The following is an 18,030-nucleotide window of genomic DNA, read 5'->3' on the forward strand; positions in this document are numbered from 1 at the left end:
TAAAGGGAGCGTTTAAAAGTGACATTTATGGTGAGTTTTTCTAAACTTTTAAAGATAATAAGAAATTAGTTCCAGGACAAATGTTTCAAAAAATGAGTAAATGACATGAGAGTAGCCACACATGGTCGCTATACTTCAGCATTACTTTTAGGCTTCTCTGTGCACTGTTTAGTGGAAAAGGTGGCTCCTTGTGTCAGAATAAGGTGACAAATGTAGGTATTTGATACAGATGTATTGACTGGTCATAGCAAGACAAACACAAAGCAGGACAACATTAAGGTTGTGTTGTAAGTAAAGGCTTACAACACAACCTTAATGTTGTCCTGTGAGCCCAAATACATACAGAGACCCTGGAGCTGAAACACCTTAATGGAATAGAGCCAACATTAACATCTATTTGACCTGTTAGTCAACATATCAAAAAAGCCAGAATATGTGCTGTGAAGAAGGCCTGTGGATAACTATAGAAATGCTGCTGTTTGTAATGTGCAACAGAACAGGAGCAATGTGGCATTAAAGAAGGAAACGTGTACTGTTAAATGTGTACTTAACCCCATTTAAGAAAAAAACACCTCTCCTGTGACACAGTGGTACGGAGATGATTTTTTAGTGTCAAAATGACAGCGTGCAGCAGCTTCTGACAAATTATCCACCCAGTGATCAAAGTAACTCCCATCAGAAGTGGTTTTCCCTGCAAACATTTGTAATTCACATGTTTTTTTCTCCACTTTTCGCCCTCTGTTGTTTGTTTATGCCGGCTATGACTGATTTCACGATAATGCTATATTGAGCTTTGCAATGACGCAAAAGAAAAGGAGAAAAAGAAAAAAAAAAGCGCCTGACTCTGGTAGTAATTTGCAAACATCGCTAGATGGCAGTGCTGATTCAAAGTTCACATCCTTGCCAGGTCTCTTACTCTTACGTTTTATTTGCTATTACTGGAAAAACACCCTAAACACCAAGCAGACCTTTTGAACTACCATTTCTCTTTGTACCATTTAATGGTTTTGTCCATGACTTTGAATCTAGAAAAAGGAAATGCAAGTGCAACCTGGCATGATTCACTGTGTTACACGGCCTGTCCTCAAACTTCAGACAAACAGGAAGCAAAAGCAGATGTGACACATTCTCTAAATGAAAAATAGATGCTGTTAATTCCTGTAAAGACTGATAAAACATTTTTTACTTTGTCCATGGCAATGAAGGACGATTCAGGGTGATCATTTTGTCTAGGAACTGGTAGTAAATTAATATGGTGTTTTGCCATGGCTGACTAATTTTAATCCTCAAACCTCATCTGGGCTGATTATTAAACCGATTATTAAACATCCACTGACTATTGATTAAATCACCCTTTGTAGTGACCCTGATGTCTCAGCTTCGCGTATACAAAGCAAAGAGACATGTTGCCCAGTGACGGTTTTGATTGAATAATTATGAATCCATTTCAGTATACTTCATTAACTGGATAACATTAATTGGGAATGTGAGCAGGTGTGACCCTCTGAGTCCCTCAACTCAAAACCAGTGAGACAGATCTGAATTTCGTACAAGTTTAATTGAGAGAAATGTCTTCAATTAATGATTATTATGAAAAAATTATAGTACTGCAGTATTTCATTCAGTTTTTAGTGTCAACTTTATTGTTAAAATGCTTGGTCTCTTTTCTGTATCTTTACTTTTTGTATCTATGCAGATATGTACATACACTATATACTGTATGCACACAACGGTACGCACCACATAGTGTTTGTATCAAGTGTGCATATCAGCTTGCAGGCCTGTGATGTGTAAAACATTGGCTTTGCTGTAAATATGATTAAGGAGAAAAAGAATTAGTACAATACAACAACAATAAAATGTGGACTTAGATACAGGTCTTAATGTAATTCAGCAGCATTACTTCCTAAGCTGCAGCACTGCATGGGGGAGTGGAACTGATGGGAGTGTAATGGGTGAAGTGAGTCATAAATCTGTAGCTGGAGGCATGCATGCAGAATGTATTTTCAGTGGGGGGCTGCCCTGGATATGTGTATTAATGTTTAAAATAAACAACTGACGGATGCAGTACATTTACCATAGTGAAATCAGAAACTTGTGCAGAGCTCATATAACAGAGGGGCGAACAACATGAGCTGTATGATGGAGGATATCTAAACCCGTAACAAGCTCAGCTGCTGCGAGCTCGTCCAAAACTGCAAATAAAAAAACAATCCTAAGCATACAGGCTTCAAATGTTCTGGCTGATTATGTCTTACTTTAGTTGTTTTACTCAACATTCATGACGCACCATGTTTCAGATAGACGCGTGCCCTCGGACTCGGCAGCTGTAATTTCTGTGCACAAAGCCTCGTTTTTGTTTCCTCACCTCCACGGGCTGATTGTGGTTTCATCACTGCACAAGAGGACAGAGGCTCTGTGTCAACAAAATAAGAAAGCACTGGCAAAAAGATGCCAAATAGCATAAAAAGACTGAATAAATGCATTTAAAATTAAGATGTTGAGATGACCTGTAGCATCTCTCTCGCCAGTGGACATTGACGTGTCCCTTTTTTCCCATACAGCCTGTGTTTCAGTCAGTGTTTCACTTTTCAAAGTGATGAAATACAATAATTCATGGTATTTATTTGGCTGAAAAGCTCCTCTAAACTTTTCAGCTGAGGTGAAGCATTTTAAAAGAAACTTAAAGAGATTATTAGAAGGACCCGTATGAAGGATTTAGTGACATCTAGTGGTGAGATTGCTGATTACAACAAAGTGAACACACCTCGCCTCACCCCGTCACGTGGAGAAGCTAGGGGGGGGCCGAAGGATTCACGCTCCCTTGCTTTTTCTTCTGCTAAATAAAACGTATGATCCTCCCTTTGTCACAACACTGAATGGTGTTCCTCTCCTTTTTTCTTTGACTTTCAACCAGTGCATTCGTGCCTCCAAATTTAAATTGCCACTTCAACAAAAAATGCGAAGGCCCTTGTTTGTTTGTTTGTTACATGGTATTGCAGCTCAGTGGACTCATTGAAAAAGGAGCTGCTGCCCATGTAGATATAAAGGGCTCATTTTAAGCTAATGAAAACAGTTCTTAGTTTCATAGTTTAAGTAATTATACTATTAAAAATGTAAAAAAAAACGTTCTAAATAATATATTCCATTAATCTAATAGATCACCAACCAACCCCCTGTGAGCCTGATGGATAAACAGTACAGATAATGGATGGATAATAGATCACCATAAAGCTTACACACTGAACTTTTAACATGTATACTGACATTTTGAGCCTGCAGCCCCCACAGCACCCCCCCCCCCCCCCCCTCCCACGCTGTTGGCCTGCGGTTAGCACCTGTACAGACTAAGAAAAGGAATGACAGACTGATTATTTCCAAATCATTTTGTAACCACTTTGTCTGGCACATCTATTGGCTCCTCCGTATCCATCCGCACACTGACTCTGAAAAAGAAATTAGATGTTCTTCATGAAAATTGCCGTTATTGATGCAAAGGAAGGACGTAATGAGCACAGAGTGATTTATAGAGTCAGGTTTTTCAGTGCAGCTGACAGGTATTGACGCAAACATTGTATTCTCACTTTACAGCTACTGTCGTCACGACAACGTGTACAGACCGCAGCAACATCAAATATATTTTGTGGCACAGCTTTTTTCAGTTGAGTAATACTCAGACAGGCAAACACCCAAAGGAAACACCATTAGGCACTATGGTCATTATAATATTAACAACACCTGAGCATTTGCACCATAACAGTATCAACATCCTTGAATTTTTTAGATATTGAGATATTTGGTTCCAAAATGACAGTTTACCCAAAGGCCCTGCTTAAATGTCAGGAGGAGGGAGGTTGTCTAACTCACAACCTGTCAGCTGCGGGGAAAACATGGATGCTGACGCTAATTCAAAACTACAGTGTGTGAGGTGCAGAGATGAGAGGTGAGGAGAGGCTGCACACTGGTCCTGCTCTTTTCCAAACAAGTAAACTTGCTGACAAACTGTTCTTTTATAAGAGCTGGGTGGTGGGTGGGGAGGGGGTAGTTAACAGATGTATTGCATCTCTGAAATCATCAGTGGGATTATGATATGCAAGATTAACAACAAACTAACTGTGTTTACTCCTCTCCCCTGCAGCTACGCCACCAAGACTGATCCATAATAATAATCCCCAGCTGGAGAACAAACAACATCTGGGCGTGGAGAGAAGGGAGAGGGCGAAGTCTCAGAAGGGTGGGCGGCAGATGGTGACACTGCAGCAGCACTTCTCCAGGTAGCACCTTCACCACACCGACACCCAGGCTGCAGACTGAAGGATGTTTAATGACATATAAGCAATGCAGATATCTGAAATAGTGCAAAGCTCCAAACCAAATTGTTGCTGGTCGAGTTGCTTTGTTGGTGGTGAAGATTCCAGGTTTTGACAAGAAAGAAGGAGGGAAGGAATTAAAAAGACAACAGTTCTGGCTCTGCTTCATTGATTTTCATCTCTTTTTTTTAAAAAAAAACTCTCCATCAACTCAACAATAATTAAACTAGTTGACTATTTGACTAAAACTTGGAGTATTTGGACTTTTTTTACATCTATGCTTATATATATTCACATATTTACATTGTACATAGACCATAAATGTTTATTTCTTTGCTCAAGTTAATGTGTGTTTACCTTGTTCAGCTTTGGTGCCCTTGTCTCTCTTGTTGTCTGATTATGTGCAAATACACAAGAGCCGTGGGAAAACCGAGGTCAAATTTCTTGTGTGTGCTCACATACTTGGCCAGTAAAAGCTGATTCTGATTCTGACTGTCATCTAAATTTTAAAACTTTTCTTGCTTAGCACTTTTGGTTAAGGTTAGGGAAAGCTGGTCATTTTGGTTATTTTGAACAAATGTAATACGGAAAACAAATGAAATACATTTTCAGTGAACATTTTTCTGATACGTTCATTATCAACATTTTTCGTGTATATAATAAATGTAATTCCTGTAAAATGTCAAAATAGTTATTGCTAAATTTGTGAGACAACGTAGCCTTCCATAAGATTTAGCCATCACCTGTGCAACACTGCAGCTTGCTCTCCAGATTTTCCAGAGAGGTGTCATGTTTCAAAAAGTTTCCCCTCTATCACAGTAGCTTCTATCTTTTTGTAGATTAAAAGCCAGTGGTCCCACGATTCAATGACAAACCGTCCACCTGAGGAACACATATGATGCATGGCTCTCATCCATCAATGGCCGCACACCGTATGTGATGAATTGCTGGGCTTCTGTGGTGGCATCCAGCGTTTTCATTAACTTGAGAGCCCACTACATGTGGAGACTGTCTTTAGAAAGGAAAAAAAGTGCCCAGTTTTATTGGAGTACCCGACACTGAAACTTGATATGAGGTGTCAACCGACCACGGTGTCCCCACTTATTGATCTCTCCTCCCAGCACGCCATAAATGAAATAATAACCAGGCATTATGTCCAGCCAACTGTTGACGGCCTCTCACCATCCAACTTCGATCCCATCTGCGTATGCTCAGCGAGGTGTGAGATTAGGCGCCCATGATTTGTGACTGTTAGTTAATTCACCCCTGCTATTTGCGAGACATTTGATCCACTGCCTAATATTTAGGGAAATTAGAAATGAGACTTTTCTCCTCCCTGTAGTTAGCGCAGGGCGATGTGTCAGTCAGCTGTAGAGCATAACCTGTTATTACAAAAATCATAAAAACATGCTTTCATACAATTGGAAAATAGTTCAGTTTTCACTAAATTAGATGTTCACAATTACAGTATTGTCTATTTTAATCTTGTTCATGCAAAGCAGCCTTTTAAAACAAGCCCAGACGTTCTGAGGAAATACTAATTTGCTGATGACGTGCCTTTAAACACTGGTCTCTAATGCACTTCAAGTGGTGCTGGTGAAGCTTTGGAGGACCCTTGGTGTCTTACATTTTATTTACAGAACAACCTCATCTCTAAAAAAATGAAAAGATCTTGGTAGTTTCAATTTGATACTTTGATCAATTTCTCCTTATCAAACTCACAACAAACACCGAATCATCATTTAAGTTGATGCACAATTTGAGACGCTATTTATCTTTTCTTTCTTCATTTTGCCTTAACTTTTTTAAACTTTCATTACAAATGCAAAAACACAGTTCTTTTTTTCTGGTCCACTTGTTTCAGAATGACTTTTGAGCAGTTTAACTTAACCATCTTTACTAAGATAGTACAGAAATGAAGCAGTATAAAATAAACTCCACCACATTTGCACATATTAAAATCATGTTTCTTAGATATTCTTATTTTTTATGACTTTTTCATGTCAACTTAAAACTCTGTTGTTATGTTCAGTATATTCAATTTAATTCAATTAGCTTTATTAGGAAGAACAAAAACATGTTGCTGCCAAAACAGTTTTACAAATCTTTATATATACATATTTATACACTACTCACAAAAAGTTAGGGATATTCGACTTTCAGGTGAAATATATGGAAAATGTAAAAAGTGAATGCTACAGTGATATTATATCATGAAAGTAGGGCATTTAAGTAGAAGCATGCAATGGTAATTTTATTCATCTTAAACAATTTATTTGAAGAAAAGCAGTGGTAGGTATACCACAACAAAACATTTTCGGTGTCTCAATAAAGTGGGATGTGGTCAAAGGACGTCCACTCCTCTCCTTTCTGTGACTCACAAAACCCACAAAACTTCCTTTGAAAACTTCCGTCTGAGGACTTCCTGTTTGAAGCCTCCAGTGTTGAGGTGCTGCTGATCAACTGTTAGGTGTCGTCTTGGTCTCATGATGTCAGAATGTGAACAGCTTGATGAGGAGGACTGTTTAAATACCAATTCTAACTGAAGCAGGAAATGTATTGGTGGATTCATGGATCAAACCTGTTGTGAATGTTGCTGTTAAGCTTCTTGTTAGAGAACAGCAACTTGTGCAAAAAATACTGAACAGTTGGACATGTGCATTCAAAAGTTTAGAGAAGGTCACATTAAGTTCACCTGGAAAGGTTATAATGCATTTTAGGTTCATCCTGAAATTTCACCTGAAAGCCGAATATCCCTAACTTTTTGTGAGTAGTGTGTGTGTATATATATATATATATATATATATATATATTATAATTACTAATATCAAACATGTTTGATTTAAGGAGGACAGGTACAATTGCTATTTCTAGCTGATATCCTGTAAGCACAACATTTACTACTGTAATTATTTTAACGCAAACATGGCAATAAGCAGAAAACACCTTTCTTGCACATTTCTTTGTGTAGTTTGTCAGAGAAACTGAAAAACTTTACCCAGAGCCTGAATTCATGGCATTGCACACAGTTCAAACTAGTTTCCCTCCTTGGATGGAAGGGAAATGTTTCCTGTAAATACTAGAATCAAATAAAACACTCTGTACGTACTTAAAACATCTGCTGTACTAATATTTTCCAATCAGTAATCATTCACACATCACTGGCACAGTGCAAATACAGCCTACTTACTTCAGATTGTTTTATTTATTCATTTCAAACATGTTCTTGAGTTCAGGAGGTTGGTTGAATCCCTGCGTGTAATTCTGAGACAGCCCATCCGAGTGTTCATTCAACCATCTTAACGGGCATGTTAAAAACAGACATTCGAACACCGCTCCCACAGAGCCTTGGGCGCACAACTCAGTGTAAATGAAATGAAACACTTGTTTTATCCTCACACATCTCCAACTGAGTGTGACTACCATGAAGACTTTGGCATCACCCAAAGCAAAGCAGTAGTGGTTGGAGGAACAGCAGACATCTATTAAAAAAAAAAATGCAAACATCTTCACAGATTTTCAAATTATTGAGAGTGACTGAGCTGTTTGCCTCTGCTTGGAATGGAGTCCTCATAAATCAATCAGCACAGAGCGGTTGACTCATTAATTGCTGAATTACATAAATATATTATCTATTAATCTGAGAAAGTAGAATTTGTAGTGCAATAAATAAAGATATATGACAATGGCAACAAAGGTTTTTCTTACAATATGCAGTCCAGCTGCAGATGGATTTTACATGGACTGTCAGCACAACCATCATAACTCTCTGACTGAGGATTTTTCTGTAAGGATTCCATGTTTTCATACACCTAAATGTGTCCGAGTGGGATGCTTCCCCGATACAGCTTGTGTTTGGTTCAGTTTGAAGAGGGAAAAGGGGTCACGTTATGAGTTAAGAGGCGAACTAGGCCATTCATTGATGCCAGGCTGCTTCGAAAAGTGTAGCCCGTGGCCAAGTGTCACAGAGCTACAGAAACCCCTCTGGTAAGATGGAAGGGGTCAGTTCCATTCAAGACGAATAGCTACGTATTGTTCCAAGCATGTCAGACTCATACTGTAAACACATGCATGGGTGCACATACATATGTGTAAAGTATACAGCATGTAAACTGTGTATGCTGAGTATGATATAGGGCTTCATAATATATGTTAGGTGGGTAGATCTTCCACATTTAAAGGGAAGCATGTGTGATTTACAGATTACTCAGTTAAAACAATAATAAATCTAAAAAAAAAAATAGATTTTTCAGAGAGACAAGAGGTGTTGTTCACCTTTTAGACTATTATTCTATTAGAGTCTATTATTACAGTAGCTGCAAGTGTTGAATTACAGCTAACTTTATATTTGCTAAGTTGCTGCTCCTCCACAATCTAACATGTAGTCAATCATTTGTTGTTTTTTTTGTAATTTTCTAGCTTTGGCAACCTCATTGCCAGTATGACAAATTACTAATTTGTCAACATAATCAGTACCATTTATTTATTAATTACTACCTCCCATATGAAGTAGTAAATGTAGTAAATAAAAAGTGTTTGGATTATACAAAATCAACTAGAAGGTTACAGGGTTATTATGAACTTGCCAAAACGGCCTTTTCATGCTATGCAATAATTACAAATTAAATGTCACAGTATTGGGCCACATTCAAAAATGCCTCATTAGGGATGAAATTGGTTGAAATTAGCAAGTCTTAGTCTTTCACGCAATATACATAAAGGTCAGTTTATTAGTCATGGGGAGTTCAACTCAGCCTGTAGTCTCCTGTGAGCTTTTACAATGTGGCCACTACCACAATGCGCTTTTTGCCAAATCATCTTTCCTACAAATGAAGTGATAGCAAAGCAAAAATTCAGCGGTCATTCAGCAGCACATCTGAAATGAGGTTGAACACAGAGGAACAATCAGACTGCAGACATCTCTCCTGCCAGTCTGCAGTTATGGGGCTGGGATGGAGAGGAGAGTATGAGGCCTTGTTAGGGTAAAGCCATGCAGGATGGGAGCTTGTTTTTCCCCTTTCTGAGCGCACTCAGCTGCACATTATTTCCCACATGGTCCACAGGGAGACCCAGAGACCCACTTTCCCTTCAGTGCCCAATCACAAACACAGAACTGTGACTAACTCTGAGCTGAGGGCGCTGAGAACCCATGTGGTTAGCCTCATTTCATATGCCGGGCACCAGGGAGAGTCAGTAGGAAAGCAGCATGGGGTGAGTGATGACTGAGTGGGAAAAAATGAATGAAATATTGCTGAGAATAACATGAATTTTGATGGGAATCAGATGGACTTGTATGACTTCATGAAGAGCAAGTGTGATGAGCCGAAACTTTAAGGAGGACCGACTCTAGTGCTGCGACAGTTAAACTTAGTGATGTTGAGACTTAGATGCTGTGAAACTGAACAAGCAGAGTAGGAAGTGTGTAATGTTACCTACCAGATTTAGTGTCATATTCATTTATATGGGGCACACAGGAGGATGTGTGGACTCACACACTCTTATTAATGGAGCTGTAGATTTGACCTTTGTGCTCCACTCTGTCTGTTGCTTGGGATTTTTCAGTTTTCTAATATAGGCAGGCATCAGTGATTATTGGTGGCTAAAATAAAAAAGATAATAGCATCAAGCATTTGATCCAGTTCAGTCTGACAGGAGGGACTGACCATCACCATCACATCAGCCACTTTTAGTTAGAATGGATAGCATGGCTAGTGGGGCAGTCATACTGTATACTGCGGACCTATTTGACTTGGAGTCTCCGCATAGAAGATCGTACACGTGCCAAGCCTTACCAGTTTCAACCGTTGGATGTTTGGGGAGGTAAATTTACCTCTGAGTTTTGGCTATTTTATCACAGTTGAAGAAAGGTTATAATAACAACAACAACAACAATAATAATAAGTGATAATAATTGAATTGAGGTGGTGAACAGTTAGCAAATAATTCAAACATTATCGTTCCTTTGGATTTGTGTTTGTGGCTACCTGATGAAAGTGTTCTTTTAGCTCTGTTTTGGTCTCCACCACCTCCTGAGGGAAATATCTGGCTCTTTAGCTGCTAAATGCTCCATTACGGTCACCAGCTAGTCTCTGAACTGTGTCTGTCGCTGTTTGGTGCTGAGCAGGTAGTGCTCAGTGGGTTTGTTAGAGTTTTTTAGCTGAAGACAATGCTGTGAGAGCTAAGATAGTCAAACTGTGACCTGTAAAACCGAATAAGGTGAAAGCATTTTTCTCTCACTGCAGAATTGCAATATATCTCCTCTTCATTTCTTTTTTTTTCGTGAATGGCTAGCTGGGACCAAGTACATATAATATCTAAATATAAGTCAAGTGCTTCTATAAACTATATATTGAATGGGTAATGTACTAGATTACTTGATGTACATGTGGTAGGTGGTTATGTACATAATAGGCATTCATATGTCTATATAGAGTAAAAAAAAACATGTGCAGGATTTATATTTGATGATGATGGATGGCATGCACATGATAAACCACAGTGTGTATTTTAAACTGTCAAGTCAAATCAATCACAAATTTGCCTGAAGGGCTTTACAACCTGTGTACAACACTTTCTTTCCTCAGACCGTCGATTCAGATAAGGTTATCAGAAAACCTTAGAATAAAACCTCAGGAAGAATATCAAAGAAAGGATCCTTTTCCCTGGCAGACATAGTAAAATTACAGTATGGACAATCATGATGATACGGTTATAGCAGATAAAACCTGAGCCACTCGATCTCCTGTACACCAGGAACCAGGAAGAGGACAGACTCAAACCATTTCACACAGATAGAGAGAGACAGAGGCACACAAGCTGTACAAACTCTAAATATATCATTAATAATTTGTAGGTGAGTGGGTGTTGTAGTGGTACAGGGTTACTGTCACCATGTGACTGATGTTTCCTGTCTGTTTCCTGACTCTGGAAGCGTATATGTCATGAATGGGGGCCTGAACTGCCCGTCGTAGTCTGTTCCTGTCCTGTTTGGTGGCTGATCCAAACCAGACAGCAAATACATGTACAGAAAACGGACCAGGGGATTGCAGCATGGTGTTCATATGCCAGAATATAAACATTCATGATTGCAGCAGTTGACTCTGCAGTAAGTCCTCCACATGTGGTCGTAAAAAGTAAAGATTCATAGCATTTTCCATTTGGTGGACACATCCAGACCCAAAGTGCAGGCACTCTCAGCGTGGGTGGTCCCAGTGGGATTTTAAGCCCCGACAGTGTTGATGGCCTGCTCGAGTCTCTGAGCAGCACACAATGACATCTGCATTTCACTTATTTTAGACTGCACTTTAAACTAAAAGAAAACTAGAGACCAGTATTCGCTCTCCCACCACCACCTCACTCGCCGGGCTTTAGCCGGGTTTGTTTCAGGTCAGCGGCAGTGACTTGGGGCGGGAATGCCAATTGTTTGCTCACAGTCAGCATCTAGTGCTAACGGCTGTGCCACACGCATCAAACGGGGAAAAGCTGCTCTGGAAGTGACAGGGCAAAATGTCACTGCGTACAACATTATGGGGAACATGGTCAGTGTCTATCAAGCATATACAGCTCAGAGGGAAAACAATTACAGACTCACAAGGCAAGACTTCACTGATACAGTGGAAGCAATTTAAGCAAATGTCAGCTGCCGCATTATGAATGTTTTGAAGCCTTATTAATATGTGGAGGGACAATGTCAATTTGCATGCAACAGCTCTGTAAGATAAAACATCAGAAAACTAAGTTGAAAACCGAGCTTCGATGCCTGTGGTGCACTTGAACACTGTGAACAGACGGTATGTAAAAGTCAATTTACAGTTAGTCTGAGATATTTATTGCCTACATGATTTTTTTAAGCATGCTTTTAGAAAATGTGTATATTTGATTTGGATCAGATAACTGAAATCCAACATTAAAGCTGCATTACCATTTTTTCTTACATAAACAAGGGATCTTCCAATACAACATTTGTTGTATTTGTACCCACTTAGTCCCTGGCATTGTTACATAGCTACATAAACTCCATCAGAGTCTTATTTGAAATGTGTTACCGTCTGACTGTCACCTGCCTGTATCTATGGAGGAGGGAACAGGGTTGTGGACGGATCCTGCAACAGAACAACTATCATGCATTTTAAATATCATCTCGAAAACATCGGCAAAGGATTCTTTTTAAAGACCATTTTTAAGGCACCTTTGCTTCATGCGTACAGATGTTCTCTCAAAGTGGAATGTCCCTTTAACACGAGAGCCTCCACCAAGGTTTATCAGCTTCGTATAACCTTGATTCCTTACCTTTGCATCAAATTAGCGACTTCATTACTGCATCCACTGGGCTAGAAAAATGACGCTGTCCTGCAGATATTGTTAATTTCACCACTCACTGTCTTGTCTTAAACTGTTACATAGAGGCAAATTTGGCCAGTGATCCAAATGTAAGCACTAAAACTCAAAATAGAGGACTGGACTCTGCTTACACTCCCAAAGTGATGTCTTGTAATATGTGGACTAACAACTACTTGTTACTGGTTGAGCCTTTAAATGGTTTTAGGGTTTTAACCCCAAGATTCAATAATCCCTGTTCTATCCATCATGCTCATTGCACCCTAGGAAGTCTTGATTCTCCAGCACTTCCTCCTATCTAGTGGGCCTCTCTGACTAGTTTACTTCTTTTTTTTTCTCATGCACAGCATGGAGGAGACGGTGCGAACGCTACTTCAGAACCAGGACTCTCTGGAAGGGCCCAAGGTGGACCCACTGGACCTCATGAAAGCATACAAGGTACAAGAGGAAGCTCCACTTTACCCCTAGATATGATGAGATCCTTTGGTATCTTTTTGGTTTTATAAAACTGTTTTTATATTTATGTTGCTATTCTCACCATTCGAGGTTCTCTTTTAAAGAAGACAGATAAACAAAAGTGATACATTTGTGCTCACAGGGCACAAAACAACCAATTAAAAGAAGATCGGTAGGTAGAAATAGAGTAAACAACAAGGGGAAGATCCATTAATCAAATTAGCATCAAAATCTACATTTATATACGTACAAATGTATTTACAGACATACGATATGACGACATATGATAAGGTGAAACAGCAGTTTGAGCACCATTTTGCACTAATGTAATAAAGAACTGTAATAAGAGAATATATGAACAATTGATTTTTTTTTCTTCTCACTTTTCATCATCCAAATTGCAGCTAAAACGCTTGAGAAACACCTACGGATGATTTACCATCAGATACGCTATTGATCTCAGCAGGAATGGCATTTAAAGTCTTTTTCAGGTGATAGCTTCATGTTTTAAGTTAGGTCATACTGTGCTCTGGCAGGATTATGAGGTATCTGGCAGGATTCTGTTATTGCTTGTGCAGGTTGTAATGTGTTTGTAAGAAATTAGGAGGGAGGGATTCTCTGGAGACTTTAAATACTGAGATATGCATGGTTTCATAAACTGTAGCTGGGATGCATATTTTAGCCATGCATGTGTAAAGGATAGGGAACACATCCTTATCAATGATGTAATCTTTTTATGATGTAATCTTACCCATAAATTGTTAACCCTAAAATTTTATATTTTACCTTTTTTTATGGGGATATGCATTGTGGCCACAGATGAAGCTGAGTTCCCACAATGTGACAGCGAAGACAGATTTATGTCCCCACCTTATGCAAGTCACACACACTTTGGATGATCAGCTCTCATGTAGTGTATTATTTGTGCTGGTGTGGATGAATGTGCAAAACATAATAGCTAATGGACCATATGCCAAATGCAAACAAGGCTCATAATTCAAAATAGTAATTAGTTAGAGGTCTTATGCAACTCAGCCTTATCTGTCTCCTGTCCTTGTTATGCTACCATCCATCTTCCTCTTTTCTATATCAAGGCTTTTTGTGCAGTTCTACACCAATCATTAATGCAGCCTGCTAAATAATGCAACAATACAGTACGGGCCAGTAAACACCAGGCAGACATCTCATCAACTAATCTCATGCAAATGTAAGCACAAAGCTTCAGTAAGTCAGACAATAGAAAATTTTGGAGTCCAAAATGTGCTATTAGATATCAGGGAGGCAACAAGGAAACAGGTATGAATTTGGGAAAAGAATCATGTTGCAACAGCACAACAATTAGATTTTTGCATACAGCTAATTATCAGCTGATTATCCACCTGGTTGAGGAGCAAACCAGAAAGGCTGTCACCCCCCACGTCCCACTGAGTTTAATACATTCAAACCGATGATGCTAAATATCTACTTCAAGCAACAAAAGTACTGGTGCAACACAGCGTCCATTTATTTCTGTGTCCAGTTTGTATTTCTCCAAGTATTTGTTTTGCCACTGTATTACTGACGTCCAGCCAATTGAGATGAAACCTGACTAACCAAACCACTCTGTCACTTTAAATGTTGTTCGAAGATGTGTTGGTAACAGTTGGCAGTCGTGGAGGCTGTGATGCTTTCTGCAGTACGAACTCTGTTCCTGAACTTTGTTCGCTTACACTTGTTTATTTCAGTGAACTTTGTAAAGCACTATGAGACACTCTGTTGTGATATTGGGCTATACAAATAAAATTGAATTGAATTGAATTGAATTGATGAACTGACTCTGGTAGAGAGAGAAAATCAAAAAGTTCAAATACACATAAAACTGGAATGATAAATTAGCTTCAAGGACACTTGGACCACTGGTAGAAAAGTCAAGCTTCAACAGAATCACCTTCCTACATCCAAACAATGTAATATGTAATCACAGGAACATGCAAACATCACAGCTGACCCTCTGAGCTCAGTGCCTCCACCAGCTTTTGCCCTAATGCTGCTGTTCTCTGTCCATAAAAACATTCAGCCTTCGCTGGTGTTTTAGCCTTCATTAGTCTTCTTTTGGCTTGTCGTACATTCCACTCTTCTCCAGCCTCTTCTTCACTTTATCTGTCTGCTATTTCACACTGGACAGGAAGCGTGGATAGACTGTCCTCACCAGAGAAACATCTGCATTTGTTCATACACCTCAGACTACCGATGATCACGTTTTCCTTACAAGTGACCCCTTGCAGCTGCGCAAATGGGACTGTCCTCTCAAACTAGCAAAGCCAGAAGTGTGAAGGCAAATGACTCGGTTGGAGTCAACTCCAACTCAAACTCACCTAGTTTAACTTGTCCAAACATTACCAGAGCGTGATCATAAAGGGGCATGTCTATTATGCTGATACAATTGTCATATTAGTCAGTTTGGAAGGCGAGAAACCAATTGGCATAAAATCTCCTGTAAACATCAATATTCAAGTAATGGCTCGTGGCCTGAGCAAAAAAAAAATGCTGTTGGCCTATTACAACAGCTGACATGGTAAATTTAGTACAGTACATTTCCACAGCACTAATTCCATCTGTTTTAACAACAGAGTTGTTATATCTGCCTGTCGGTTGTGCTCAGTTTGTATTTTTTGACAGAAATAATATTTTCATACTCATACTTTCATACTATTAAATCCAGCTGCTTCTTCGTTTCCATACTCAATCTGTTAAGCGAGCATCATTAAAACTCAATATTTCTTTATGTTTTTTCACGTCAGAAGCCCACCGACAAAGAGGAAACAACAACCAGCGCCAGATGTGCCCTGACTGTTATTTTCCTGACCTTGAAATTCACTTTGCCATCTCTGGCAATTAGTCAACCATACTGCACACACCAGTGAACCATAGCAATAAGCCGAGAAAGGCCACAAGCTGCAAACACTGCAAAGTAAGGTGTTGATTCCCAGTGAGACTGACTTGCTGTCACCTTACAGGGAGACATTTGATCCACTGTTAATAAAAAAAAAGTATAGCTTGATGACACGTTGTGAGTGTAACTTCTTTATGCAGCAGTGGCAGCAGTCAGCGTGTTCTTTCTCGGGATTTATTGCTGTTGTAGCTGAACGCCATCGTGATAGGGAGAATTTATTTTTAATTTCTTTGTGACTTTAAGGCATGCATCTTTGATCCGCTCTCTCTGCATTGCAGGACAAACTCCTGGAGGAAATGTGGAAGCAGCAGGACAGTCTGGAGGGTCCCACAGCCACAGCGGCAGAGATGCCTGCCTCGCCTGAGGCTGGCGGAGGGTCGGAGGAAAATTCAAAGGACAGCAATCCCCTGCTAGAGCGACTCCGAGCTCTGGAGGTAAAGTGGATTGCATGGTCCAATTCTTAACCTTCCCCCGGCTGTTTCCCATTTCCCCACCACTCTTCCTGTTCCCCGTGTCCTTTCCTATCATCTCTGAAATGTCAGATTGATCGATATATTGGGAGTACCGCATGTTTTATTTAATTAAATGCATTTCGCTTGATATCGATGGAGACTTGGACCAAGTGCGCAGCTCAAGGACAGCTCAAGGACTGAACATGATAGCCCAAGCTTTTGTTTTTTCCTTATTTAGGAAGGATTACAGGGCGGCTAGTGTCTTAACATCCACCTTTTTTTGTTTAGTATGTGACTAAAACACAATATGCACTACATCAGTTCAAACATGGCTCAAAAAAGTTGATTTGGCCCCTGTCTATAATTCACATTTGAACAACATGGACATGCTATATGCCCGGACTATGCAAACCACAATATCTTCTACATCTTGTCAGCCACATCTGTAGTTTTTTGTTTGTTTTCTAACCTGTTGTCTAACCCTAACCCTGGTCGCTCACGTACAGGTGGGTTCTAAGAGGGTAAAGACATGGCATTGGTTCACCCATAACACTTTGACTCTGTCCCGGCTGTTATGCAGATCGATAAACTAATCATCACAGGTCAGAAAATTGTGGCCTGTGGGCCAAATCTGGTCCTCCACTGAAATTATTTGGGCTGTTTGCCAAATTCTTCATTTTTTTTCTTTCTGTCTGTCTGAAAACATTAAGGCATGTTGCAGAAATCTGCTGCTGACCCCTCTGTTGTAGCTATGAATTGCTATTTTTGTGGTGTCAGACTGGGTTATGTGGTGGGAACTGCTTGCTGAGGGCAAGGCTATTTGAAATCATTATGGAGATCTAATGTATAAAAATAATTACAGAGCTGCCTAAGGTAAATACATGACAAAAACACTGGAACTCGCAACCTTGTCAGTTAGTTACTGTGTACCTCATTCATTTAGCATATAACATTAAAGGCATTCACTTCTTTGAATTAAATGATCTAAAAAAAACAGAATAAACAACTGCAATGTGTCAGTCACAGCAACTAAAATCTCCACTTGTAGCGTCATTTGAAAATGCCAGTGAAACATGCAGAGATAGAAGCACAATGAGTATTTCATCAAGCCTCTATCCATCTTTGAATATTACAGTAAATGAGACCCCATTATGCTGAAGAGCAGTCCTGGGGGCAAGAACAAAACAGCAGAAGACAAAGGAGTTATTCATGTCCAGGAGGTGATAATTAAAATGCTGACAGGGTAGTTAACATTTGCAGCTGGTGTCTCGGTGAATGTACAGTAGGGCTCAGTCACACCTCCCCAGCTGAAAAGGTAATAGGACTCACCGTCTGTCAAAAAGCGCAGCCACTATTGATCTGCTCTGCTGAATCTACTTTAAAGCACAGACTAAAGGTAAAATCCAGCTAAAAATTCTCTTTGCTAAGTCTGCTTTGTGTGTTTAGTTTGTAATTTTGTGAATGCTGTACTTAATGTAGACCTCTGTCATGTCATACCACTCCCATTATTCTATTTTTTCACAATATGACCAGTCAGAAATGT

The 18,030-nt window shown here is 39.5% G+C and overlaps 1 protein-coding gene across 1 annotated transcript in view; it reads left to right on the plus strand.

Moving 5' to 3' along the window:
* The first annotated feature begins 4,245 nt into the window (after positions 1 to 4,245).
* LOC139208535 (nck-associated protein 5-like) overlaps positions 4,246 to 18,030 on the plus strand; it is a 48,431-nt gene continuing 34,646 nt past the window's right edge. The window contains exons 1-3 of the mRNA XM_070838247.1: positions 4,246 to 4,274; positions 12,995 to 13,085; positions 16,314 to 16,469. Of these exons, the coding sequence (XP_070694348.1) occupies positions 4,246 to 4,274; positions 12,995 to 13,085; positions 16,314 to 16,469 (276 nt within the window). The remainder of the gene's footprint in view (positions 4,275 to 12,994; positions 13,086 to 16,313; positions 16,470 to 18,030) is intronic.

Source organism: Pempheris klunzingeri, chromosome 10, assembly GCF_042242105.1.
Source record: "Pempheris klunzingeri isolate RE-2024b chromosome 10, fPemKlu1.hap1, whole genome shotgun sequence".
In the NCBI taxonomy this organism is placed as follows: Eukaryota; Metazoa; Chordata; class Actinopteri; order Acropomatiformes; family Pempheridae; genus Pempheris; species Pempheris klunzingeri.